Here is a 27,247-nt window from a genome sequence, read left to right as displayed (position 1 = left end):
GTGCCAGAAGGTGACTGGCACTAGGCACGAAGGAGTGGCTGTGAGCAAAGGGAGGACTTCTTCTGCCTTTCATATGGCACCTGCAGGCAGCACCCATCTCCCCCTCAGTAAAGCCATGCAGGAAGATTTCCTGCATGCACAGGGGGGTCAGATGTGCAACCTGCCCTGGACCTGGGAGGCAGCCCTGAGCTCAAGGAGGTGCCTGGATGAAGCCACCTCACTGGGAAGGGGATGGTCACCACCAGACACAGGAAGGGCAGAGTGCCCCTGGGGCTGGACTGAGGAGATTTGGCAGGGCTGAGGAAGTCTGTCACCGGTTCTTACCTTGGCCACCTGCGGGTTGGGGTCCTCCAGGTGAACCAGGAGTGTTCCCAGGCTCTGCCTCACCTGGCTTTTATAAAAGGCTTGCCTCCTCTTCATGCAGCCTGCCAGGGTGCCGAAGAGGGCAAAAGCCACGGTGCGAAGACTGTCGCTGTCCTGTGGCCGAGAAACCCCAGTGTGGTCACAACCAAGCCTTTCTCTCATGGGCCTGGCACAGCTCCTCACAGGAGCCTTTGGCTTCCAGCCTGCCAGCTGGTGTGCCAGGGAGGTGGGCTCTGGCAGGTCCTGCTCCAGGTGGGCTGCCTGGGAGCCAGGGCACCCAGCAGAGCTCGGGGAGCAGCAGCAAGCCTCGTTCCCTGAACGTGCGGGCACTAGGGTCTCTGATTCTGAATCCCAGCAAAACCACATCCCCCAGCCCCTGTGGTCACTTGTCCCTGCCCAGCTCTGCTTTCGACTCAGGAGAATCAACACGGCAGAGAACAGCCCCAGAGCCCTACAGAGCCCCACGACCCTAGCCGCAGCCTCGCTCGGTCTCCTGAGCATCCCTCCTTGTCTACAAGGGCCCATCTGTCATCCCTTTCTCTTCACTTGCTTTTCCTCCTGAAAACTCATCTCTCCCACAGTACTTAACATCTTCCAGTTTGGGCTGGAACAAAGGGCAGCAAGTGCATCTCCCACCTCTGAAATGGCCCCGACGGAAGAGCACTGGAATGGGGGTGGGGAGTGCTGCTCACTCACATGGTTAAAGAAGGACCTGATATGCACAACTGCATCCTCAACCAGGGGCCCCACATCTGTCCCTAGATGTTTAAAGATGTGGGTGAGTGCCCGCATGCCCTCCTCCATGAGCTCAGCCCTGGTAGGCACAAATGATGCCTCGAACAGGGTCTCCAGGACAGCCTTCTGGTGTTTTTTCAGCTGTAAAAACAGAAGACACGACACACCGATCAGCGCTTATGCTCCTCACCTCTGGGCTTTCCCATTCACAGAGCGCTCGGGACTTCATCTGACCATGACCCCATGGCTCCATTCCCGTATGCCTGAGAGACACAAGGCACCCGCTTCTGCACCAAAATTACACTTGTCACACCCAACTGTCTCCACAGACACCACAGGGGTGAGGCAGCAAATCTGGATACACTTCCAGTCTTTGCGCACACTTTCAGCCCTGCCTCATTGTTTGGTCTCTACAGTCGAGCTGCGTTCTAGAGAGTGCAGGGGGATTTCAAGCTCACCTGCTCAGGGGCGCCGTAAACTATGTTGCCTAGTCCTCTGGCTGCCATTTGTTGGACAAGGTTATTTGGGTCCCTGGCTCGCTGATGTAGTAAAGAAAGGACTGCCTTCAGGAGCTTCTGCTCTTCTATGACCGGGTCACACATAAGCTAAATGAAATCAATGTGTCCATGAGATCCAGCACAGTCATTCCCAACAGCCCAGCCCTGCAGCAGAAAAGTAACCCATGCCAGAGCACAATCCCACAGACCACCATGAGGAAGAGCCTCAGCACACAGCGCACTCCTGTTGGACATGGGGAGGCTTGTCTGCTTAGAGCCAGGCAAATCATGAAGGCAGGGGCTTAGTCTAAGCGGGGGAGATGATGCCAATGTGAGAAGATTGGGACATTGCTTGCTTTAGAGCAGTGTCTTCCTGGGATGCTGGGTGTGTATAGAAGATGCAGGAGTTAGGACCAAACTCAGAGCTGCTGGCTGGGATGAGGGCTCAGTAGGGGCAGGTCAGTAAGGCGATCCTTGTCTGCCTCTCCTTCTCATACGGCAGAAGTGGCGATGCAGGGGCCACGATAGAAGAGAAACCTCTCAACTGCCTCCAGTGATCCTCCCTCCTAGGAAGGGGACCAGGGGAAAGAGCACAGCAAACAGCCTCCTTTCCATCAAACTGCTCATTCTCTCTGGAGCCTTACCTGGCTGACGAAGGCCGTACCAGTCACACGGAGATTTTCCATTGTGGAACTGGTCCGCTGTAGGACCTGCCCTATAAATTGGGGTGTTATTATTCCCAATGGCAGCAGAGCCCTGCAAGAGAAAACCACTAGTTCTGGGACCGGCTGGGCACTGCCAACACTCATTTGCTCCCATCACTTGGAGCACAAGCTCCAGGTCTCCAGCCCCACACAACCCTGCATGTTCAGCACAGAAAGTTCCCCTCCACTACTCGTCCCACTGCCTAGAGCACAGATGCAATCCAGCCTGCCTCTCTTACCTGGCCAGCTGGCACACCGCCTCGTGGTGTGTCTGAGGGCTCTCTAGTAGTGGCCAGGTTCCCGCTTTGCACAGGTCTGCAGCCACTTTCTCCCCAAGGCCCTTTGCTATAGCGCAAGCCAGGGTCTCCATAGAAAGTCTGGGGAGACAGAAGATTTACAGATTTACAGACCGTAACGAGATGCTGCGGCCAGAACAGAACCAAAACGCCCCGTCAATCGGGGGTCCATTACTCAGGCACTTGCTGCGCAAGGCAGGCAGCTCAGATCAGACCGATGCTGCCATTCTTCCTCATGCCTTACAATCCCCTGACAGGGACAGGCAGGGCAGGGCCTTGCACAAATCAGTGCTGGAAGCCAGACGGGATGCATGGAGGCTCTCCGAAGCCAAATGCACTACGGAAAGAACTGGGCAGCCATTCTTCTCTCCCTACAGGGACAAAGGCCACGTGTAGAGCATGGGAACATGCAGAAGTCACATGCCCAGGTCCCAAGAACTGGGAGCCCAGCGTGCGGTGGTCAGTAATGGAGATTGTGAAGTCCCCGGGCTAAAACTGCCTGTCCTGTCCCAGAGGAGCTCAGACTGGAGGAACAAATAGGCCCTCCGAGCCTTAACATTTCACACTCTGCGCTTCTCAGACAACCCCTGCTTCTTTCAGCTGCCAGAACCAAGACAGCTCAGCACAGCCCTTGGCAAGGACAAGAATATCCTGCAGGCAGCTAGCCTGAAGTGAAGCCAAACCTGTGAAACCAGGAGCAGCCTCCTCCTTACCTGCAAGGGTTGCCCACTGTGCACACCTGCCCCTTTCGCAGCTGCCTCCGCCGAATGCTTGCTGTGGGCATCGGCATGTCCTGCCCCACGGTACGGCCAACTTGCTCTAGAAGAGCGCACAGGAGCTCGGGGAGTAGCTCCCTCAGGACTGGGCTGGAATGGATCGTAGTCAGCATCTCCAGGGATGCACATGTTGCCTGAAGGGATAGAGAAGACCAGAGTCAGCCTGGGGAAGACACCTGGAAATCCATAATTCCAAGTCTAAAGGTCTCTTCCTCACATCCCGGAGAGCTCGGAATAGCTCTGGCAGCAGCTCCCTTAGCACTTGGCTCCCTTCCCAGTCACATCCCTTCCCAGTCACTCCCTTCCCAGTCACATCCCTGCACTTCTGCCTGGGAAGTACAGGGGCACCAGGAGCCTGAATGCAGAGCTGCAAAGCAGAAGAAGCCTCTCGGTTACATGAGTTTCCAGTTCCAAAGGCTCATGGAGTCAGTCAGCCACGCAGCATGAAGCTGCTGTGTTTCTGCTGCTGACAGAAGAGTGGGGGTGACCCAGGGGACAGGACAGCAGGGGAGAAAAGCTTGCCACATGACCTGGCATCCTACTTCAAGCTCTCAAGAACCAGGACTCTAGCCCTCAAGGGGGAACCGACAAAGCTGGGCCTGGGCTGTCACTTACTGCGAGAGGTCCCCGGGCTGCAGTGCCCTCAGATGAGCTCCCTTCTGCGCCGGCTGGATGCTGGATCTTCTCCATAAGCAACTGGAGTATATGGCGGGTGGAGAAATCATCCCCCCCCCAAGGCCCTCCAGAGCTCAGAGGTGTCACTGCAATTTAACACAAATTATATATGAGCTACAGGTTCTCCTGTGATGTCTTGAAGCAATAGGACACTGAAGCAAAGGCCAAGGGCTCTCCTGGTCTAGGATGGGGTTGGAGCACAGTGATGTCATCTGCCAATGCCATTAGGCACAAGCCTGGCATTTCCGGCCCAAACGCACTAGGACATTGACTCTTACCAAGTCAGCCCAAAGGATCTGCAGCTGACTTGAAACTGTATGGGCTTTGCCAGGCCGTGGGATGTGTGTGTGCCACCAGGTACAAGAGGTAGGGAGTGGCAAGTACCTGTCCATTGGCAGAGGCTTGGCAAGGAGGCTGGTGGTCACTGCCTCTAGGTGGAACACAACGAGAATGCCAACGCCTTCTAACAGGAAGCCTCGCATGGACCTCTCCTGCATTGTTGGCATCCGAATAAAGATGGTGCCCAGGATGTCCGGCACCTGGAGGGAAAATAACAAGAACAAGGGTCCCTTTCTCATTCAGCCAGCACAATCCAAACCAATCCCTCCTGCAGTTTGGCAATTTGCTGCCAGCTTAGAAATTCCTTGCTTTAAGGGACCAATGTCCAGACACTGCTGCCTCCGGCTGATCCTAAGAAGTGAGTACATTCCTATGTCCCTACTTGGGGTAAAAGTGGACACCATGACATGTGGGCAGACACCAACCAGCCTGCACACCCTCATCCTTTCCATCACCCACGTGCACACACCTACAACCTAATTGCATGTGCCACCCAGGAACTATTTCTGCCTGACATTAACCCGTGTGCTCACACAAACACCCCAACAAATATCAATATCTGGGGGTGATTTTAAGAAGATAATTTGGGCCTTTTGCCTGTGTGGATGCTCATCTCAGGACCAACAAGCACCACCAATGTCAGAACCCCTGTGAGAATCCCTGGGACCGCGAGCAAGATGATTGTAACTGTAATTTTTCCATGTGAGACCAGCTCTGCTGGAACTGCACACTGGAGTTCCCACTCCTCATTTCTAACTGCACCTCCCTATTCTGCACATGGCCAGGCCTGCGGGACAGTAGGTCCAGCTGCCCATAGCCAGTCCCATCCAGAACAGGGAGAGGGTGGAGGCTGCAGTATCTCTGGTATCCATTCTTTCCTGAACCCTGTTCCCAACCCTGTGGAGAGGAGCAGAATGGAAGGAGCATTTCACATAGCCTCAACCAAGGCTGGGAAATGCCTGAGGACACAGAACCATCTCTAGCTCCTGCCCCTGCATGGTGTGACACCATGGTGTGGCAACGAGAGGTGTATCCATTCCTCATGCCTAAGCACGGTGTTCCAGTCCAGCCACAGCTGGGTGCCTCAGACTCCTTGTTGCCCTCTCCTGCTAAATTTGCCCCAGAGTCTATGTTTCCAAACCTTCCAGTGCTGAAAGCTCTTATCAACAACCTAAGTCACTGAATCCCCATCCTGCCTTCCTGTGCTCTTTCTCTTGGATGCAGCTGATCTGCTCTTCCCCATCTCTGGCTAGTAAGGGAAATGGAACTTGCTTTGTGTCCAGGGATCAACAGTAAGATTGCTGTTCACTCCACATGAAAGCAGTTCTTGAAAAGCATAAAGCAAACGTAGAAAGCCTCCTCAGCTTCAATTTTACCTCATCCAGAAGGGCATCTCCATTCTCCCTAAGGATTGAATGGAACCAGTGGCCTGCTGCTGTGGCGCACGTGGGGCTGGCAGAAAGCATGCCATCCATTATTGTCCCCACAAAATCAAGGGTCTGGTTGGAGGGCAAGTATTTGCCAATGACCTGGAGACAAATAGAAAGAAGGGAAACTGCACTGAACTCCAGAGTTCAAGTGTGATATTAAAGAGCTGTGCTGTGCGTAAGCTTGTGCCCTACGGCAACTTGGTGCATGTGCAAGAGGTGAATCCTGGGTTTAAACGTTGCACCAGTCTACAATGGAGGGAGCATCATTTGACAACACAACAGGAACACAGCCACGCTGCACCCCAAGACAAGTTAAAACAGGCACACAAGGAGACCAAGTCCTGGCTGAGGCTCTCACTTGGATGCTGTACTGACTAAGGTTTGTTCTTCTGTGCAGGGACAGAACTATCTACCAAGCTTTCTAATTTTGCTCTGACTTATTCTTTCTACCATGGACATTGGCAAACAGCAGCAGATAGTGGGTGGACAATAAGTGTCCCAAAATGCCTCTCCCATGCACACCAAAGAAAGAGATAAACCATGTGTGAGCAAAGGAATGGACAATGAAGGACGCCCAGTTCCCAGAGTCTCCACACCAGGTTCTTGAGCCACTGACCTTCGCCATTTGGGAGGATGACTTAAGCACAGCCTCAGGGCTGGCAGCTTTGAGCTCCTCCCGGAGACCTCGCAGCTTCTCTTCTGCTGCATCCATTGTCCTGGATTAGTCTGGAATGAAAATGAGGAGGAAAAAGTGCTGTAATGATGTCTGAAACAGAACCTTGGCTCCATGGAGGAACCATGTACAGTGTCATGGGCAGTGTGGTCCAAGGGTGACGTTCAAGGTCTCAGTGACTTCAGTGGGGTTGGAGGTGCAGGGGGATCAGAGCTGCTACAAGCCTCTCCCCATTCTTGTTAGGGGGGCTTCTTTTCACACTTCAAAAAAGAGAGCCAGGCCCTTCACACCACGCAACTCTTCTCTCCTAGGAGGAGATCTTCCAAGGGCCAGTTGTGGCCCTTTTGAGGTGCTTTTGAGGTGTCATTTGACTAGTAGCGAATGGACAGAGAAGAGGAGTAGGCATTACCAGAGAGAGAAAAGGGGCAGAGTCACTTGCACCTACTCAGAGCGCCCTTACCTTGTAGGCACAGAAGGCAGACAATGCAGTCGGCGGCCCACAGGCGGGATGTGGCGAGAGAGGCACAAGTGTATGGCGCCAGTAGCCTCAGCAAGGACCCAAACTGCTCCAAAGGCTCTTGTAGCTGAGAAAAAAGGACAAAGAAATGAATGACATGTGCCTGGGCCTGGCTAGAGTGATATTCAAGTTTATGATCCTGGGATGGTGAAAACAGGAATGCATCCCTGTGGGACCCTGACTGCTAGGGAAGCTTTCTACATCTCAGGGTGAGCCTGCCATGAGGACATCAAGGGAAGAAAGTTAGACCATACTTACTCTGCAATAGACTATCTCCCGATAGGCAACAAGCAGCTGAGAGCTGGCCTGCAAGGCCCTATCTTTCTCCCACTCCTTATCGGAGAAGATCCATGGCTCAAGCAGCTGTTGAGAGAGCAAACTACTGTCAAAGAAACCTTTAAAACAGCTGAGGAACCATTTCAACAGCAGACATCACCATGGCCACTGAAATCCCACCAAGCAAACTGATTCTTTTATCATCCGGATTCATCCCAGGTGGCCTTTAATTCCCCTGAAGCCAGAGGAGCTGCTGAGTGACCCTGGCACAAGATGGTGCAGCTACTAGGGATATCAACAGGATACCATCCATTGCCCCAAGGACACCTTGTGAGACTCCCCTCTCATCTGCCCTGCTGAGGGAAACCTTCCTCCGTGTCCTTTGCCTCATTCCCCCTTCCCCAGAGGAGAGGGCTCTGCCTGCTCCTGCTGGCTACTCACATGGAACATTTCCATGAACCAATTCTCAGTGGGGTCTTCTTCAAGGAGGCCCCTCATGAGCTCACCCAAGGCCTCCATGGACAACTCGTGCAGTGCCTGCAAGCAGGAGATAGAAGACAGAAGCTCAGGGCCAGCGAGAGCATGTCACAAAACCCAGAACCGTTCTAGGGAGGCCGGGGTGACTGCCAAGACCCAGAGCAGGCTGGGGAGCAGGTCCCAGCAGGTGACGCCAGAAGACAACTGTTTAGGTGTACCTGTATTTGAATGGAGTCCTGAGAGGTCTCACCCTCTTCCCTCAGCTGCTGAACAGCTGGAAGAGGCAGCAGGCATTTTAAGCAGTCATCCAAGATGTTTCTGTTTTCATTCAGATTTAGTGAGGGTTTCACCTTGCTGGCAGAAGAAAGAGAGGAAGAAAAGCCTGTCTCACTGACTGCCAGCCCCAAGGGAAAGTGGGTCTAGTGCTAAAATATGGTCTGAACCTAGAACCCGAAATCCAAACCCCGCTGGACTTGGCAGCTGAGAAGCTCCTGGCACTCCCCCCTACCGCTCCTAGATGTCCCACAACCACCACCACCGAGTCTTTCAAGTCCAAGTCTCCAAGTGGACCAAACACATTCAAGCCCTCTGACCCCAGCTGCAGCGAGTGCAGCCTGTGACCTGAGCCCTGCAGGGGTCTCTCAGATCTGGCAGGAAGAACAACAGAGAGCTAAGGAAGGAGCTCATCTCTGACCAGGGCATCCCAGTGCCAAGGGCCAGCGCAGGAATCACCTACCTCAGGTGATTAATGGCAAGCATGGCCCTGAGGCGAACAGGAGAGGCCAAGGAATCCATTGGTTCCTCTTTCATGAAGTCCTAAAAGGCAGAAACGGAGACATGACACAGGGGAAATGGATGTGGGAAGCAGAGAGCCTCACCCCACAAACCCACCAGGGTGCCCTCCCAAGTGAGCCATAAACAGAGCCAGGGCTGTGCTGGCCACTGCCCAAGGATCCTGCTCAGGTCAGTGGCATCAGTGCAGAGGGCACAGAGCTGTATCCCAGGCACTCACCAGACAGAGCCGGGCCCTCCAAGAGCAGCCCACAAAGCAGCATTGCCAACAAAGCTTCGAGGGGCACCAGCTTTCTGGCCCCAAGCAGACCCCTCATGAGGCTCCAATAACCCCATGACAGCCAGGGGACGAAACAGCCGCTCGAAGGGAAACCAGTCCCATTAGGTTCCCACCAGGTCCTTTGCAGTTTGGCCTGCACGGCTCCTCCCACTCACCAGCATGTACCCCAGGAGCTCCTCTTTGTAAGTGAACTGGAAGTTCTGGGAGCCGTCTGCGTCCCGGATGGCACGGCTGATCTCAGTGACTGACCGAATCAGGGTCAGCTTTAAGTCTGGGTCCTGAATATCAAGGGGGGACAGCAAGGAGATGGGGATGAGGAACGGACAAGAACCAAGGTCCACAACGTAAAGATCAGGGATGAAATGCAGCCTCATTTGCATCCCTGAGAGATGTGTACAGGCCCCAGAAAGTCCCGGGCCCACACCCATCTCAGACGAGGAGCATGGCAGGAGCAGGGACTCCCACCTGGGGAAGGTCATCGTGCCTCCTGCACTTAGGGTCTGGGAAGAGCACAGGCAGAGGTGGGGTCATTGAACATTTACCTTATTGACAATGTTGATGCCAAGCACCTGGGAAAAGGAATGCAAAACAACCATCAGTGCCTGGAACGGCTCCAGAGTACAGCCCACTGCCAGGTCCAAAAAAGGGCCGGGCCAGGGAGTGTTGAGCAGTGCAAGGGCATGAATGCACGCCCCGCTCCAGCACAGGACAGGTTGTCAGGACTGTCTATCCCAGCGCTCTCCATACGTGGGGCCCTCCCACTGCACATCATCCCAGAAGGATTAACATGGATGCTCATCACAGGCGTGAGTTCAGGGGGAGGATCAGACAGTCAGAGCCTCTCTAGGCACCCAAGTGCAAAGGAGACATCAGTCCCATGGCAGGCCTGTTCCCAACATGGTGCAGTCCCAGGCTCTTACGTGGCAGCTGGTCGTGTAATATTGCAGGACCTTCCTGGTGATGTCACGCTCCACGCGGGGGAACAGCTGCGTTTGGGGGGCATGGACGGCAATTCGGCTGTAGGCCAGTATCAAGGCCCTGTGGGTCCTGGCTCTTTTCCCTTGGTGATAGTCCTGCACAGGGTGACATGACACTCACACCAGGGCTTCCCATGCCTTCTTCCCCGCAAGTAGGAATCACTGCTGACCAAGGAGTTGCCCAGCAGCAATACCAGCTCTCCCTGCCAGTCACAGGAAACCCACAGCTCTCAGCACCATCATCAGTGCTTTGGTTCAGATGCCTTATCTTCTCTGTCCTGCAGCCTGGGTGACTCGGGCAGAGAGAGCTGCAGTGCCACTCTGAGCCATGGAAGTTGGGGCAGGGGTCGGGGAGAGTTTGTGACTGACAGGAACTGGGGCAGCAGATGCATTGTGCCCAGGGCCTCCTCATGAATTTGGCAGGAAGGAGTCCCTGGGCACAATGCATCAGGAAGGCTGCTGCAGGGCTCTCTGTGTGAAGGAAGTGGCTCTGCCTGTGCTGCTTTGTGCAGAAGCTGAAGCTGAAGCTCTCGGCAGGTGTTTGGGGCACCATGAACACCCTGCTGGATGCGGCCTGGACCCAGACACCTGTGAGCGCTGAGGTGCTCAGCTCAGCCATGGTGGTGGCTCTGCTGGGCTGGGTGAGCCCTAGAGGAGAACCTTAGGGCCCATTTGGCAGCAAACATGTAGGTGCCTCTAGACTCTCCAGCAGAAGCTGGAGAGTGGGTGTGTGGATTATGCATTCGGAGCTGGTACTTTGAGGCTGGGCAACAGGGCTCATGTCTCCTCTCCCACGGCTAACTGAAAGATGGGAGAAATACACAATCTCTTTCTCTGGGTGAACAACAGATGTAGTTGCCTCAGTGCCTGAAAGGGGCTGGTTGACTCAGATGTAGTTGCCTCAGTGCCTGAAAGGGGCTGGTTGACTGTTGACCCATTAACCTGGGACATGAAAAACATGAGTAGTAGAAACTGTGTTTCCCTCTGTATCACTGGAGACCTGATGTGGAGCATGTCCCCTGGGAGAGGCCATTACCAGGGAGAGTAGCCACTGCCAAGCTGTTCTTCTCAAGGGTTTCTAGGGGGAGGAAGTGTGAGAAACCCCCCAGCTCCATTACCTGCAGGCGGCCGACTATCCCAGACACCTGTACTTTACTCATAGCAGCACCAAAGTCCTCCAGTGTGCCCAGGGTGAGGTCCAGGTGGCCCTTGGCTGAGAATGCCAGGATGGTCACAACTTGCTGGAACCCAAGAAACACATTGGTGAGTGAGCAGGACCGCCTGGCTGACAGACCCAAGAGACCTCCCCATCTCCCCTGATACTAGAACTGCCCGTCCAACCTGGAACAAGCCAGGGGGGCTGTCCGAGGGAAAGGACAAGGGAAGGCCATGAAGCAAACAAGCCCCAGACACAGCCACAGAGAAGTGAGGACACGGGAGGACCTGGCCATGTCTGGAGAGAATAGGGTCCTCACCTCTCTCTCAGAAGCATTCATGTAATCTGTGGCCTTCAGAGATTTCTGGAGCTGGGATTTCACATGGGCAACATCCTGGCAAGAGGCCAATGTGGTACCAAGTGCCTTATATAGGAAACTCTGAAAGAAGGAGACCGACATCACCAGAGCTAGGAACACAGCAGCCTGCTGGTCAGGACAAGAACCACCCAGAAACACACCCGTCCCTAGGAAGGACCAAGAGAGTCCAGCCCCAGCACCCACGCACCAAGTAACTGGCCCCACTCTCTGCAGGGAAATGGCAGCTAAAGGCAAAGAAAGAGCCGCGCTAAGCAGCTCCCGTTGGGTCAGTGAAGAGAGCAAGCAACCAAGGACAATGGCTTTGATCAAGAAAAAAGAACAGAAAAGCACAAACTCTGGAGAGAAACTCTCTGCAGCCTCCTGCCACAGCACCACGAAACAGCTGCAGAAACCCAGCCATTGCCAAGACCACGCACCTTCTCCGGGGAGGAGCAGGCATAACTGGCTGTCTGGTGCTGCAGCTCCAGGCTCAGCTGACTGCTCCAGGCATCGTCATCAATACTCTTCAGCGTCATGTTCAGGAACTGAGGGCACAAGTGAAGGGAAGCAAAGGGCTGGGTCCATGGGCTGAGTCTCTGTCGTCCTCCTCCTGTGCCCTTTCTAGCACCCAAGTCTCACAGGGAGAGGACTCCTTTGGAGAACTCTACAGATGGACACCTTAGGATCTTCCTGCTTCGTGCTCTCCCCTCCTCATCTCTGCCCCAAAATCCTTCACAACCCTTGACACCAGTGGACAGAAATTTGGAGGAGATTTTGCCAAGAAACCTGTCCACTGGCAAGAGGTTGTGTAGAGCGGGGAGGATGGATCAAGTCAAAAAGGCACCATGGGCTCTACAGTGGGCACCTCCAACTGCCAGGGACTTCAGTACTTTGTGGTGTTGGGCTTGCATTGTAATAGGACCTGGGAATTGCAGAAGCCCCCTACCAAGGCCTCATCTCCTTCCATTTCTTGAGCTCAGAGACTGTACGGAAAGCCTGAAGTATCCCAAATGGACAACTCTGGATGTCAATCCAAACTCAAGGAGACTGGCAAAGCTTCCAAGTTGGACTCTTGCTGGGTTATTGACTTTCATCACCTCATTTCCCTGAGGCATGAGGGAACCCTCCCTTCTCAGACAGCCCTGGCTGGCTGCAACAACAGCTCTGAGAGCCATCCTGTACCTTCAGCAGCAGGTGCTCCCACCACACATTGTCCTGGGAGGTCTCAGGATTTCCTGAAGGTGGGAGGCAAACAAGAAGGGTGTCACTGCCATAGGCACTGAAGAAGATACCTAGTTGCCCCCCTGGGCATCAAGTCTTTAGAAACTCCTGCATCTGCACCCAGTCACCTCCTGGGATTTTAAGGTCACAGGCCCTGTACTCTAGTACATAGCATGCTGGCATGTCTGGAAGTTGTGCATGACCAGTCCCTGCAGAAATGGCCATAAGGGGAATGGAGGGTGCTCAGCACCTCATGGACGTGCCTGGTACAGCACAGTACAGGACTGGGCTTCATAGAAGGGCAAAGTGCACAGAGGTTTCCTCTGGCACCAGAAACCTCCCAAGTGTGCAGGGAACTGCAGGAGAGTGGTTGCTCTGGTGGAGTCCTTCATGGGCAAACCCTACCCTGGGTCCCATCAACCTCAATGTTGTCAAGTCCCTGGATTCCTCCCCTGTGACAAAGAGTAGAAGCTCTCAAGCATGTGATGCTGCAGAAGGGGAATGGTACCACGGGGGACTCCAGGAGGCTGCAACCTCCCCTCTCCCTTTCCATTCTGCAGAGATCACTGTGCTCCTTCCTTGCTTGTTACCTTCAATGGTCGAGAGCAGGATGGGAATCTTGATCCTCCACCGCTCTCCAACAGCAGGGTGGATCATGCAGTGCAGAGCCCACAGTCCCCGCAGGGCAGAATGTGCGCGGCTGCTGTCACCCAGGGCTGAGGCAACCACCTGACAGCGAGAGAAACAGGGGCTGAGCCCTCCTTTAGGAGGGAAACTGGCCTCCACCATACATGGCCAGAGCATTCAGCAATCAGACATAGGCTGAGGTACTGTGTTAGGCTGATCCTGCATGCCCCTCTGTAGGCTGCGAGGCAGGGGCAGAGCCTGGCTCTGCTCTGCAAAGGAAAGGGAACTCTGCCAGCACAGGGCAGTGCAGAGTGTGGGAAGAGACAGAGCGTGCTCCTCCAGCTAAGGCTACAGGCACGTATCCCCCACACCCCTGACCCTCCCCACACCTCTGGCAGGTACCTTTCCAGGGCTACTCACCAGGAGTCGTGCCAGCAGCCCCTGGGCCTTAGGAAATTTGGCTGGAAAGAGAAAGAGAGCCTGGCCATGGCCATGTGGGACTACTTTGGAACAGGGGTGATGCTGCTACAAGCCTGTCCATTCCCAATGCGCCCACCCGTGGACGCTCGGGGAGCTGGGCACAACTGGCACTTTCACGGCACCTTCCGAGTCTGGATCTCAAGGAGCTCTATCAAGGAGCTTTCACTCCCAGCCCCTCTGTGAGGCAGGCACTGCTCAGTCATCATTGGATGAGTGGGGAAGCTGTGGCAAAAAGGCCCTGGGATTCCCCTATGGCACAGCATAAATCTGGGGCAGCTCTGGGCTGGAGGAGTCCACATTTCCTGGCTCCCCCTCATAGGTTGTAATGACCCAACTGTCCCTCCTGCCTTTGTGCCTCCTGGAAGTACATGGAAGAGGCCGAAGTTTTTCTATGAGGCAGGTGGAGTGGGTTCATCCCACAGGGATCTGGATTTCAAACCTTCTTTGCTGGGGTCCATGCAAGCCGCTTCTTCTCCCTCCCACGGCGGTTGCTCGGCCAGGTCCCCGAGGCATCGGCACAGGGGGCTCAGAGTGCAGCTGTACTGAGCTGGCACTATGTACTCCAGCAGCCGGGGCCATAAGACCTGGAGAGAAGAGCCAGAAAGCTTGGACTCAGCTACTTGTACCCCTGCACCCAGCTCTCTTCATCCAGTGCAAAGGACAGGCTCCTCTTCTTCACCAATGACCCACCTACTTGAGGGTCCTTCCCCCACCTGTGACCTCATGTCTGTCTCTCAGGAATAGGTGATCTCTGAAACCCTGTTCTAACACTGGCCAAACAAGTCTCAATTTCAGAGAAGACTGAGCAGAGCAAGGAGAGAGAATGAGGAGGTCATCTCAGCACAGGAGGGATCCCTTCCAGCTGGGGTGATGTATGTCATTCCTTAAATGGCGGCAGCTTACTGCATAACTCACTGGCCATGATCTATCTCCGTTACCCTGCCAATGCAGAGAATTGCCCAGTGGAGATGTACAGGGGATGAAAAGAAATGCATTGATAATGCAAGGGCAGCAGCTGGTCACCTACTTGGCTCATGCCACTGATTGAGACATCCAGTTTTTCCAGGATCTCCACACAGGTGGCTCGGATGCTCTGTTCCTCCTCAGCATCCTGACTGGAACGGTTTTTGGACTTCTGCACAAGAGACCGAGAGAAAGCTCAGGAGCTAGTCAACAGGCAATGACTGGACACTCAGTCTCCATCTCCTTCGCAGCCAGCTTGAACGCTGCACAATTACCACTGGTTTTATGTTCTGCTCAAAGCACAACTCACTGGAGCTGAGAAAATAAAAGAAAAACCAAGCTGATGGGGCAGGTTCCCAGTTCAGAAACACCTCCAACACTGTGAAACAACTCGCTGAACATGAAGTGTTTCTGGGGTCTGGGAGTGGGTTATGCCTTGAAACCTGCCAAGTATTCACTTCTCTTCAGATTCAGCCCAGCAGACACAAATGTGCAGGCATCACACACCCGCTCTGCTCTGTCTGCTCCGGGGCCCAGCCAGCTCAATGCTCTGTGTCTCGTCAATGTGATTCTATCAACGGGCCAAGCTATGTCCTGGGCACCAAGACACGTCCTCGGGAGTCTATTTCTACCAGAGAGCATTGCTGTTCTCAAGGAAGTTTCCCTGACAGACTGGGTGGTCAGCCTCAGTGCCTGAAGGGGCAAATCTCAGCCTCATCAGAAGATGTACATAGTCCAGATCAGAGTCTGGTCTCGCCGACAACCTGGGGAAAATCCAGAGTAGCTGCACTGACATCCCGAGAGCTCCCTTAGATCTGTTGTACCAGTGGAAATGGTCTGACCCTGGTTCTAATGACACAGCCTGGCAGCCCTGAGGCACCCCATGCTCCTGCTCAAGCCAATGGCAGGCTTCAGCCTGTTACGACAGCAGCACCAATTCTCCAGCCTCAATTTCTCTTACCATTTGGCTCCTAGACGAGCTGGATTGCTTGAAAATATAGGCCACTAAGTCCCAGGCCCAGTCATTCAGGCCCTGCACATTGAGCAGTGTCCTGATGAAGAGAATGACCGTCTTCATCTGGAGGGGAGAAGAGGACAGACTGGAGTCAGGACTGCCCTTATGCGCTAATGGTGGCAGGGACTGGCCATGGCACAAACCCTCCCTCAAACCTTGGAAAGGATGACAGTGAAGGAGAAGGGTCCCCAGGCCTCCAATTTTATTTCTAGGGTTTATAAAGAGGTAAGAGAACAGTGTGTCCCTGCTACTCAGTAGTCCCATGTTGGCATCAGAGGGAAAGTAGATCCCCTCCCCACTGGCAAACTGATAACGCTTCCCCAGATCCTGACTCTCCCCAGCTCTGGAAGCAGAGGGGCAGACTCTCTGCACTGCCTTCCCTGAAGATGCTGATAGGGAAGAAAGGGTTTTCTGTACAAGAGAACCAAGAATATTGGGTGGGAATTTTGTGTCAGGTCCATGTGCCATCCCCAGCACAGCCACTACTCACAAAGCACCTCACCTCAGTGCTCTGATCACCAAGCGTGCACCTCATGGCTTTGACTACTTCACATTTTTTTGGGCTCATTGCCGGCACTGGAAGAAGGAGAAGGAGGGCACAATATTGCTGTGTTCTGGGAGCAATCCACAGCAAGATGCACCCAGATTGCAAAAATCCTGCTTGTGGCAACCTGCACAACCTCCTGTCTCTACTTTGGAACTGGAAAAGTCTCTTGGGCCATAACAAAGGTCTCGTTAAACCTCTTGACTTGAGAGTGCTGCCAGGAAAGGTGTCCAAGCAGGATTTGGCCCCAGCATTCCTGTGTGCTGTGTTCTGGGAGCAATCCACAGCAAGATGCACCCAGATTGCAAAAATCCTGCTTGTGGCAACCTGCACAACCTCCTGTCTCTACTTTGGAACTGGAAAAGTCTCTTGGGCCATAACAAAGGTCTCGTTAAACCTCTTGACTTGAGAGTGCTGCCAGGAAAGGTGTCCAAGCAGGATTTGGCCCCAGCATTCCTGTGTCATCCAGCAGGACTCAGGGTGCTACTGGCCCTCTGGGACCGAACAGCAGAGGATGGAGGTCTGGCTCTAACTCTACACAGCCAGGGCTCTTGAGCGCAGCTAGGGCAGGACAGGTAATTCAGCCTGGACAGTCCTAACTCAGTTCCTGAAGGGTCAGCCAAGACAGCAGTCAGCACGTTTGCTCTGGTCATACTTACAGTCAGCAGCAATGATGCCACTAAAGATTGAGAGGGACGCCACGCAGCTTCCCTCCTTGTCGGTCTTGAGCCGGGAGCCCACAAGGGAAGTAAATTGGTCTGGGGAGAGACAGGCTGTAGGGAAGAAGAGCAAACCTCAGTGACCTCAGCACTCCTTGCTCTCATTCCCCGCTCCAGGGTTTGGCACAGTGCAGGGAGGTTCGAAGGAAACCCCCGTGTCATTTGGAGCCCCCTCTCCTTACTGAGCAGGTGGAGACAGTAGAACACCTTGACCTGGTTCTCTGATCTCGGCAGCTGTGTGCTATCACACACCTGTAGGAAGAAGGGAAGGGAGTCTCCACAGTCCCAGCTGGGTGCAGATGAAAGTGTGGAATGGATCCTGAACTCCCGCTGTCTATAAGTCTTTTTGAGTCCCAGGAGACATCACTGCTATCACAACAAGAGCCAAGAACTCAAAGGTCCAGACCATAAGCAAGAGGGGACCCTGATTTCCAAGTCCCTTTAGCAACACGGCTGCTCTTGGCTGGACTCACACCACAGGGTTGATTGTTCTGGTCCTGACTCACTAGGACAAAGGGATTTGCATGGACCCTCCTGTCAGTTGAAGTGGACTGAGGGGAGTCAAGGAGGCCACCACCTGTTTTCTTCTTGGGCAAGCAGAGAGGTCACCAGCAGAGTGGGACTTGGTACCGCCATCAGCTGGGTCTGTCTGGCTAATGGGACTTGGACCTGCTAGGCACTGGGATGAGCAGTACAGGATCAACCTCCCCTTACCTGGGTGTGCAGGGCAAAACAGATGCTCTTGCGTTTCCCATCAGGGAAAGGGACCTCAAAATCATAGGCCACCTCCAAGATTTGGGTCAGACTCTGCAACAGACGATAAAAGTCAAAGGGAGGGTTAGAGAGGAGAACCGTGGAGTGAGCAAGACCAGAAAATTAGTGAGTGAGAAAAAATACCTCACTGCCCTGTGCTTAGTGCCTTATGCTTTGGGGCTGGAAGTTTCCAGGTCTGCAACTCTGACCACACCACACTGTGCTGTTTGAGCCCCTGCCCAGTACCATGAATACACCCCACCTGAATTACCACTCTCCAGAGATTCAGATTCCTTCCAAAGGATGCCAGGAGGAGAGTGGGTCCCACAGCCCACAGGTGTTGTAGGCCCCAAAACTGACCACAGAGTCAGGACCAGCCAGCATCTGCCCACACAGCCCCAGGGACACAGGACAAAGCAGCACAGAGCTGTAGTGGGATTCTCCCCTGGGGTAAACCTGTGCTGCCTCAGGGGGCTGCCCGGGTGCAAACAAAGACAGAGCGCAGCCCGTCTCACCCAGGAGAGACACGCTCCACAGGCATAACCACTGTATAACATGCTCCACTTCTATAACCCATAGCAGGGAGCCCCAAATCTCCATGTTTTAAACTACCAGGCCCTGACCATAATCCCTTCCAAGCTCAAAGGGAGCAGAGCGAAACTCAGCTGGAAGGAGTGGTCTGATAGTTCATTTCTTTTGTCTCCCCTTATCAGACTTCCCAGAAAATGGAAGCGGCATTCCCAACATGGCTATGATCTACAGATCCGGCTGCTGTGAGTATAGCCCCCAAGGGTAGGCAAGGCCGATCCGTTAAGAGGTCTTGAATTGCACCAGGAAAGCCCCAAGAGAGCTACAGAGTTCCTAGGGCAAGCTGTACACCCACTCATATAGACATGGGCCAATGCCGGCTTCCCAGGCAACGTCTCACCATGGTGACATGAAGATTGTCGACCCCTCCCTCGTATTGCTGCAGGAGACAGGGGAGCCTCTCAAAAACAGTACTGCGACGCCTCTCATGGTGGAGAAGGAGTCCCATCACAGGCCCCAGAGCCTTGACTGCAGCCTGCTGCAGCTGCAGAGAAGAAAGGCAGGACTGTGTCCCTCCAACAGACTTTCTGGGAGGTTTCTCTGGGTCAGGAAGAGGCACAGCTTTTCTCCTTCTCAGGTCAGCAGTGTCCTTGGTCCATCATCGGACCAGCGCAGTCTGCATGGTTCCCACCTACAGCAGCTGGGAGGGGTTGTGGGATGCAGCCCTGGGGCTGGCTCCCTGCTGTGCTGATGTGCCCAGATTCATGTGCAGAGAGAGCAAACTCCTCCTTGATGCCATCCCCCTGGGCACCGAAGGAGTCATGCCCGGAAGGAGCTTCCCCCTATCCCAGCACTCACTAGCACCCATTAGTGCACACTACTGTGCACTGCCTGTGGGCAGAGCAGATTCTCAGACACGTGATATGAGCCCCAGAGACTGGGTCTTCCCTGCCAGGACTGCACAGACATGCAGAAATAGTGACATGTGACAGCTGTGCTACAGAGCTAGAAAGACAGCAGCCCTCACCTCCAGGTCCTCACTTGTCAGCCAGTTGCTGCTCATGAGATTAAAGAAAGGGAGCATATGGAAACTGTAGTCGGCTGCCCGACAGCTGGGGAATGGGCTCTCGTCCCTGATGTGGAATTTCAGGTTGGCAGCCCGGGCAAAGCCTTCCACAACTGCAGAGGGGGAGAAAAGACAAGATGTTTGCACAGGAACATTAGTGAGGTGCTACAGGACATGCAGGCCTGGTGGTCATGACAGTGTCCCAGCAGCCTCTGTGCTGCTCGCGACAGATGGAGAATTTGGGGCAGGTAGAGCATGTACCAGGGGCTACAACTAGGATTCAATCTGCACCATCTGCCCCAGGGCCTAGAGGCACCTCTGGCCTTGGTGATGGCTCCTGGGAAATACTCTGCAAGCATCATGAAGGGCCCAATCCTGCTCACTGCTCAGAGCCTCCAGTCAGCCCAGGGAGGGAGGGTTCTCCACTCGTGGTTGGATCAGGCCCAGGAAGTGCAGTGGAGGCCCTGCTTACCAGTGTGGGACACTCTGGTAGGGCCCAGGCTCTGTGTTAGGCCTTGGGTACCCAGTGGGGGCACCTGCAGGAGAGGCTGGCACTCACCTCCACACAGCGCCCGCTTCATCTGGTCGGTCTCCACCAGCCTCAGCACAAAACACAATTTGCTAAGCGTCAGCACAAGGAAGGGCTCAGACCTCAGTGCTGCAGGACGAGGATACATTGTGCAGTTAGAGACATTCCTGTCCACCTTCATCCCTCACTCTCACGGTGAGCAACACAAAGGGGCTTTCAAGATGTCAGAGGAACCGCACAGTGACTGCCCCTACGTAGGACAATCCTCTGTCTGCTGCCCCTCCCATGCCCAGATGCAGAGCAGGAGGAGGGAGTGGAGGGTCCTTCCTCCACTCCTTCCTGTCCTGAAGTCTCTTCCAGCTGTTATATAAGTTAATGCTGGCACCTAAGAGCCAGGAGCCAGACTCTTCAGGCCCCAAATCCAGCTGAGTTTTGATGGCCCCATTGGACAGAGTGGTATTTATCCCCTCCCTCCACAATCCCTGATCAGAGCCCGGAAGCAAGGGAGGCAATGCTGTACCATAGGCTGAGGACAAGTCGCCCAGTGTAATCAAGAAGGAGACTGGAGGGAGCTCCATGATGCCCAGGTGACACTGCAGCTCATACATCACCCAATTATAAAAGGTGCCGGCAAGTGCCACGAGGGTTTTTCCTGCAGCCAACTGCAGTTCATCATTTTCTTGCTAGAATAGAAAAAGAAAACTTGAGCACACACCCGACGCACAGTTTATATAGCAGTAAGTCAGGCTAGGGTTAAAGTTGCCTCCTCTGAAAGGGAGGGAGCACAATACACTAGCCTCAGCTTCTCCAGTGGCCCAGTGTCTGGCCGCTCTCTTAAGTCCATTTCATCCTTAGCTCCAAGCAAACTGTCTTCCCCACCACCTAGCAGCCACACACTGTAATAGCTGCTCCTGAATTCACTACGTCCCCCTAATAATTCCTTGCATGAGATTCCTCACTCATAAGTGCCAACTGAAACATTTGGCTGAACAATATTTCAGCTCTGGTTGGCTGGCCAACTGCAGAATTCACCTGGGCTGTAGGACACAGCTTCAGCATGGACCAGGAAACTTCTTGGAAAATGCTATCCCCAGCAAAGCACCTATGCACTCTGGTCTTTCTCAGCAGAGGAACTGCCCCATATTTCAGAGGAGCTCAACACTGGGCTGGATCATGTCCGTGCTCTCCAGAAACATCTGGAGGAGATCTGTCTTGAGCAAGCCTGTGGCCTCTAACCAGGGTCCATGCAGGAGATACACCGTAAGCTCAAGCTACATTGGACCAAACGAACTACGCATAAAGTAAGGTTTTGTGAGTGCTCGCTCACCTGGGTCTCCCTCATGTTTTTGGAGGCCAAGTGGATGATCCTCTTGACAAGGTTTCTATCCAGGCTCTTTATGTCCCCCTGCAAGACTTCCTGCAGGCTGGAGTAAATGGTTACTCTCGTCTCCTGGGAACACACCAAGAAAGAGAACAATGGGTTTCCTTTGGGACCAGTGCCAGATCATCCAGGACTATGATGTTGGACATCAGCTACCCAGGGATTGTTCTACAGCCACGCTAAGGGGGAACTTGCTCCCTGGACAGGAACACAACCCAGGGTGTCTTGGGTTTGTCCTCTCATGCAGATGTTCACAGCTGGCACTGACGAGGGAGGAGTGTCAGGCACTGTGAGGGCACAATGTAACAGACTGATGAAAGACAGAAATATGATCAGAAAAGCAGTCAGATGCACCACAGGTACTGTCACCCCACTGCACTGGGGAGGTGGGAGTGATTTACATTTTTTTCAGAGAGGGGAACACTTGATTAGACACAAAGAGCTGCCAGCTGATCCTGAGCAGCAAATTTAGCAGCAGTTTGCTGGGCAAGATGCTGCCAAAAACCATTGTGTGATTAGTTCTGTTACTGAATGAAGAAAGGAGTCGAAATATTTGTGAACCAGGTTGCACTAACCCAGCCAGGCAGGGAAAGTGTGTTGCCCAGGCTCTCCAGACAGAGGCTCAGCACCCTTGGCTGTATTCCCAGTCCTTTTCCTGACTTGCTGGGGGACAGTGGTCAAGTCACTTCACTTCCTGGGCTGAGGCTTTCCAGTCTCACAAGGCTGCTGGGAAACTATATTTCATATCTCAGTGCTGTGAGATACTTGGAGGAAGACACTATAGAGGCTCACAGCATTATCCATAGGGTGAGGGCTTGTTTGAATGTGGCTTATACCACATCTATCATCCACTGGGATGGGAGAGATGATGCCCATGTGAGCATGCCCTGACACCATAGTGACATCACAATATAACAAGGGCATGTTTTATTGTGAACTTTAATAGGAGAGGAGGAATGGAAAAGACACAGCAGATGGGCAAAGACCAGTTTTAGTTGGCGTCCCACTTGGAGCAGCCATGGGATACAGAGCCATCGCCCTACCTCCTCCTGTTGGAGTCTCTCCAGCAGAAGGCTCACAGTAATGTCAGGCTCCACATCTGCCTGGCCAAACCCTGGGCTGAGATTGCCCTGAGCCTGGTCCACCAGGCGTCTCCCTGCAGAGGCATCATTGGTAGAAAAACCTGAAATGGAAGAAAAAGATTCTGTTGATTTCTGTTGGTCTCGTTCATCACCACCCACTAGCAGCTCTGCTGGAGCCAAATCCTGTGGCCTGGCTACAAAGGAAAGGTTTCCTAGCACAGCAACAATGAGAGAGCTCTCCAGGCCACCCTTCTGGGCTGAGGCAGCTGGGAAATCGTGCAGACAATAACAATTCTTTTCTCCTTGTCAATTAGTTGGAGAATTGGGATCACACCCCCAAAATGATGGGTTGGGGCCAAAGTTTTTGCAAGCTAGGTTGCTTATACAGATACCAGGTGTGGGGAGGGGCTGTTTAAATTAGAGTGGTTCCCCAACAGCCACTCTAATTAAAACGGCTCACCATCACATGTATTGAGCACCTCTTATTTTAACTTGGCCACTGGAGTACTTTAACTAAAACTTATTCAATGAGCTTTAATTAAAGCACCCCCACAGCTATTTTAAAATGTGGTGGTGGGGGGGGGGGGGGGGGGGGGGGGGGATTGGTGCTTAATGCACAGTGAGGCAAGGCTGGAGCGTTTTATTTAGAAAGTGGAGCAGATTTGATTAACTGAGCCTGCTCCAACCTGTTCTAATTAGAACGCGAACCAGCATGTCTATAGGCTGCCGTAGTGCTTCAGTTTAGGTCATGTATACAGAGACACCTCACACCGCCCACCTGGCTGCAAGGGGGACAGGGTCAGAAATACCTCGGGGATGGAAGGAGGCCTTTCCCAGAACATCTAACACAGTCTCCATGTCAGCGTTCAGAGGCTGAAGGCTTAATCCTGACCTGGTATTGATCACCCAAGCTACAGTCCAGACCACCAAGTAACAGTGGTTTGCACAATTAAAAGTCTAGCTCTAGCAAAGCTGATTTTAGATAATCTACCTATTCCTTGTGCTTCCAAGAAGGGGGTGTGAGACTAGAAATTAGGCATGGAGAACATCATGGGGATCTTACCTCTGCCGGGTAGTTTCAGATCGACGACTTCCATTGTTCAAAGTCGGCTTAAACAAGCTTTCCTTCTCTAGCGCACTGAGCAGCTCCTATCGCGAAGGCGTCTGGAGTCACTCAAGGCTCCAGGTCCAGGACCCAGGAAAGAGGTGAGCCAACAGCCTTTGTGATGTAAGCACCACTATGACAACTAGGTGACCATGTCCTACCTCATAGCTGGCTGCTGACCAATGAGGGGCTGTGTATCATGGAGCTTTCACAGGGCTGCATAAGGCTCCAGACACAAGTATCCCCAGAGGAGGGTAAATTTGTTTTGATGTAGAATAACTTAGTCCCCCAGATCACCTTGGAGTGTCTTGTCTTCTCCAGGTGCGCTGTACCTTCCAACACTGATCGAGTATTTAAATCTGCCTATGATTGAATTTGTAAGAAATAAAAGCAGGTAGGAACCAGGAAAAGTTTCCTCTCATTTGCTAGTTCTTGGCCTCCTTTGTTTTGGCATCTTGTTGTCCAAAAAGGCATGTTGTAACCCTCAGATGTTACAGGACTGGGTTGCAACCATCTTGTCCATCCAGCCTGTGAAATGCGCCCTGCCCACATGGGTCCTGGGCCTGTCTACATGGAGGCCCCACCTGCCCCCTCCATCCAGTGCCCCCAGTGGTGGGTGCGGGGTGGACGCTGCCATGAAATCTATTTGAGACGTTGATGATTCAGGACTTGAAAACTTGGCCCAGTGAGAATCTCACTCAAATGTCTCAGGACGTAGAAAATCTGTATATAAAGGTGCTCTTGTTTCCCTCCCATGTCGCTGCCATATCCCCTAAACTTTAGTTATTCATACACAACCGCTGTCAGACTGACTATGATCACTATTTTCAATTAGCAGATGAGGATAGCGAGGCAAAGAGAGAGTACGTGGCAGGTCTAGAAGACATGTGCTGGTGCAGGGAACTGAACTGAGACCTCTTGAGTCCCTTTTCAAAGACGTCTGATGTGTCAAACTCTCACTGCAGAGGGTTCACTCTTGCTTTTCGTGATGCCAGTAATTCATGGAGGGGAAGGAAGCTTTTCCCAATGATACTAGAACAGTTGCATGTACTGCTAAATGAATGGGTGTGATTAAGTGCAGCATGTGCCTGCGTACACTGGAGGACCTGCAGGATAAGTAAAATAAAGGAGTGATTGGAGGAACAGTACAAGATGGTGGAGCTGTTATATTTTTTATGTGAATACAGCATCTGGCTGAATCAGGCCCTTTGGTTCCTTCAAAACACAGTGAGAGGCTGACACTCCCTCTGCACAGGGCTACCTGCACAAGTACTTTTCTCTGAACTTAGCAAGAGCAAGGCCTGTGATCTTAGGTGCGCTATGTCTCAAATCCATATCAGGGAATTTATGCTGAAGTTTGCCATACTATTAAGGCTGGCTGTGCAGCATCTTACAGGGTGCGGAGCACAAACATTAGTCTTCTAAAACAGTGCCTGGTAGTGGCAGGTCAGGCATACAGCATGTGCAGCAGTTTCCCTCGATTATTGCATGCTTCTGGCTTGAACGTCAGAAACAGACATCACCCTTTCACTCCTGCTGCAGCTGTTCACCCGCTCTGGAAACTGGGACATCATCTTAACTCCTTCTATAAAGAAATGGGATGTCTTCCATGTGCAATTTCCTCTTAGCTCATGCTCTCTTTTCAGATTTAAAGAAGGAAGGAAGTCTGGTTTGGTGTCTGGGGCTAGGATTTCCCTCTACAGGACCTGGATTAAAATTCTTGGTTCCCTTCACACAGACCTCTGGGGACAGGTGTCAGTCCTGCCTTGGGACTGGTGTGAAACAATACTCTGGAGTGCCAATCTCAATCAGAGCCTTGTTGTTGCTGTCTCTAGTCATAAGAGACATGAGGTACAGTGATATGGGAAGATGAAAGGCCTTGCATGCAGTCAACCAGCTCCCACATCATCTGATCTGCCCTTTGGATCTCCCAGTCCTTGGAAGGAGGTGCGCATTAAAGGCTTCCATTAGTACCCTGCTGTCCTTCCCTCCTTGTGAACTGGGGGTTAAAGGCAGCAGACGAAATCCCATCAAAAGCAATACATCCTACACATGTGCTACTGCCATTTCTCTCTTATTTAGTAGTGTCCTTTGTCCTTATTTCCTTTATTGGAATAGAACGGCAACAAGTTCCTTTGACCTGGAAATATAAGTAAAAGTGCAACGTCTCACCATCAGCCATTTGGCCTATTGACTGTCCCATGACCATACGTAGTTTAGTGAAGCTTTGACTTTGCTCAGAGGGATGGGCAGGATCCAAACCCACCCAGCATGGGAACTGCACCCACCGACAACTAGTGCCCGGGGAGGAGAGACAGGAGATGGACTACTTAGAATATCACTCAGACCAAGACAGCAGGTTTCCCAGGTGTATCGAGGTGCCCTCAGTTGGGCTGGCTGGGCAAATGCAAACATAGTAGCACTGAGCTGCTCTGCTCAGCAAGATGAATTTCACTTCCAACACGTGTATTTTTATACAAACCAAAATAAAGCTGTCTTTCCTGCTCAAGTGCAGGGGGGCTGGACCCGATGATCTTGTAAGGTCCTTTCCAGCCCCTAACGTGTATGAATCTATGAAAAAATAACAAAAATAAGCACAGCATATATTTTTGGCCTTGATTTTTCCTCTGTTCTGAGGCATACCTACAGGCTGGGGAACTCCCTTCTCCTAAGTGCAGAGGCAGGAAAGGATCTTGGAATCATTATTGATGCCAAAACCAACATGGGCCGGCAGTGTGGGGACGCGGTCAAGAATGCCAACCACACTTTGTCATGCATCCACAGATGCATCTTGAGCAGGTCCAAGGAGGTGATCCTCCCCATCTATGCGACACTGGTCAGGCCGCAGTTGGAGTACTGTGTCCAGTTCTGGGCGCCGCACTTCACGAGGGATGTGGACAACTTGGAGCGGGTCCAGAAGACAGTCACTCGCATGATCAGGGGGCAGCAGGGCAGGCCCTACGAGGAGAGGCTATGGGACCTGAACCTGTTCAGCCTCCACAAGAGAAGGCTGAGGGGGGATCTAGTGGCCTGTTACAAACTAGTCAGAGGGGACCAGCAGGCATTGGGGGAGTCCCTGTTCCCCTGAGCACTACCAGGAGTGACAAGACATAATGGTCACAAGCTGACAGAGGGTAGATTCAGACTAGACATCAGGAGGCGCTACTTCACTGTCAGGGTGGCTAGGATCTGGAACCAACTTCCAAGCGAAGTGGTGCTGGCTCCTACCCTGGGGGTCTTTAAGAGGAGGCTAGATGAACACCTTGCTGGGGTCGTTTGACCCCACTACTTTTTCCTGCCATGGCAGGGGGTCGGACTTGATGATCTGCTCAGGTCCCTTCCAACCCTACCAACTATGCAACTATGAAACTATGGTGACCATGAGTTTCTCCTGATCCCACAGAAAGCAAATGTGGCAAAATGTCTGTGAAGGAGACAATTTCAACCCTTACTTTTGCCCCCAAGGAGGGGGAATAACTTCACAACCCCAGGAGAGCAACTGGTGGTGGATCAGCTTGGGTCCTAAACCACATGTGACTGAAACCTGCAACGTTGCCAGTATGGACTGGTGTTTCAGATTTTGATGATACAGCAGTGTTTTTACAGAGAGATAATTAACACACAATCCATATCTCACCATAAATTCCTATGGGATGGCAAGGCACTTGCAGTGTTTCCTGCAAGGGAGATGTGTGAGATCATCACTGTTCACGTTTGAGTTTGCCCTATTTGCCCAGCAGTAAAATCACAGTGACTTATGGCCACAGGGTTTCTGCAGCAGGATGGTGAATGGGTGTTAGCTACCTGCCGTGGAAGCATGCCTTTTTTGCAATTGGAGCTGTAGCACCCGATAGGACAGACATTAATAGAAGCTACCTGTCTGGGCAGCGATGCACAAACAGGGATAGGCTGA

The 27,247-nt window shown here is 52.8% G+C and overlaps 2 protein-coding genes across 2 annotated transcripts in view; both read right to left on the bottom strand.

The window, feature by feature from the left end:
* The window catches only part of LOC102387882 (maestro heat-like repeat-containing protein family member 2B), a gene marked incomplete at its 3' end in the record, with an annotated part of 18,585 nt that extends 2,390 nt beyond the window's left edge, over window positions 1-16,195 (bottom strand). The window contains 11 exon segments of the mRNA XM_025216880.1: window positions 204-477; window positions 1,060-1,239; window positions 1,557-1,703; window positions 2,240-2,351; window positions 2,539-2,676; window positions 4,431-4,585; window positions 6,432-6,541; window positions 14,089-14,233; window positions 14,677-14,784; window positions 15,574-15,690; window positions 16,130-16,195. Coding sequence (XP_025072665.1) covers window positions 204-477; window positions 1,060-1,239; window positions 1,557-1,703; window positions 2,240-2,351; window positions 2,539-2,676; window positions 4,431-4,585; window positions 6,432-6,541; window positions 14,089-14,233; window positions 14,677-14,784; window positions 15,574-15,690; window positions 16,130-16,195 — 1,552 coding nt within the window.
* A 2,331-nt stretch (window positions 16,196-18,526) lies between these two features.
* On the bottom strand, window positions 18,527-20,374 carry LOC112552103 (maestro heat-like repeat-containing protein family member 2A). Its single transcript, XM_025216861.1, has 4 exons — window positions 20,287-20,374; window positions 19,797-19,895; window positions 19,199-19,350; window positions 18,527-18,715 (listed from the first exon to the last, which is right to left on the bottom strand). Exons 1-4 carry the CDS (start codon window positions 20,372-20,374, stop codon window positions 18,527-18,529), a joined length of 528 nt encoding a protein of 175 aa, XP_025072646.1.
* Between the last annotated feature and the right edge of the window lie 6,873 nt (window positions 20,375-27,247).

This window comes from Alligator sinensis, unplaced genomic scaffold (assembly GCF_000455745.1).
Source record: "Alligator sinensis unplaced genomic scaffold, ASM45574v1 scaffold639_1, whole genome shotgun sequence".
Classification (NCBI taxonomy): Eukaryota; Metazoa; Chordata; order Crocodylia; family Alligatoridae; genus Alligator; species Alligator sinensis.
The sequence above is the reverse complement of the archived record's forward strand: the minus strand, read 5'-3'. Positions and strand labels throughout refer to the sequence as shown.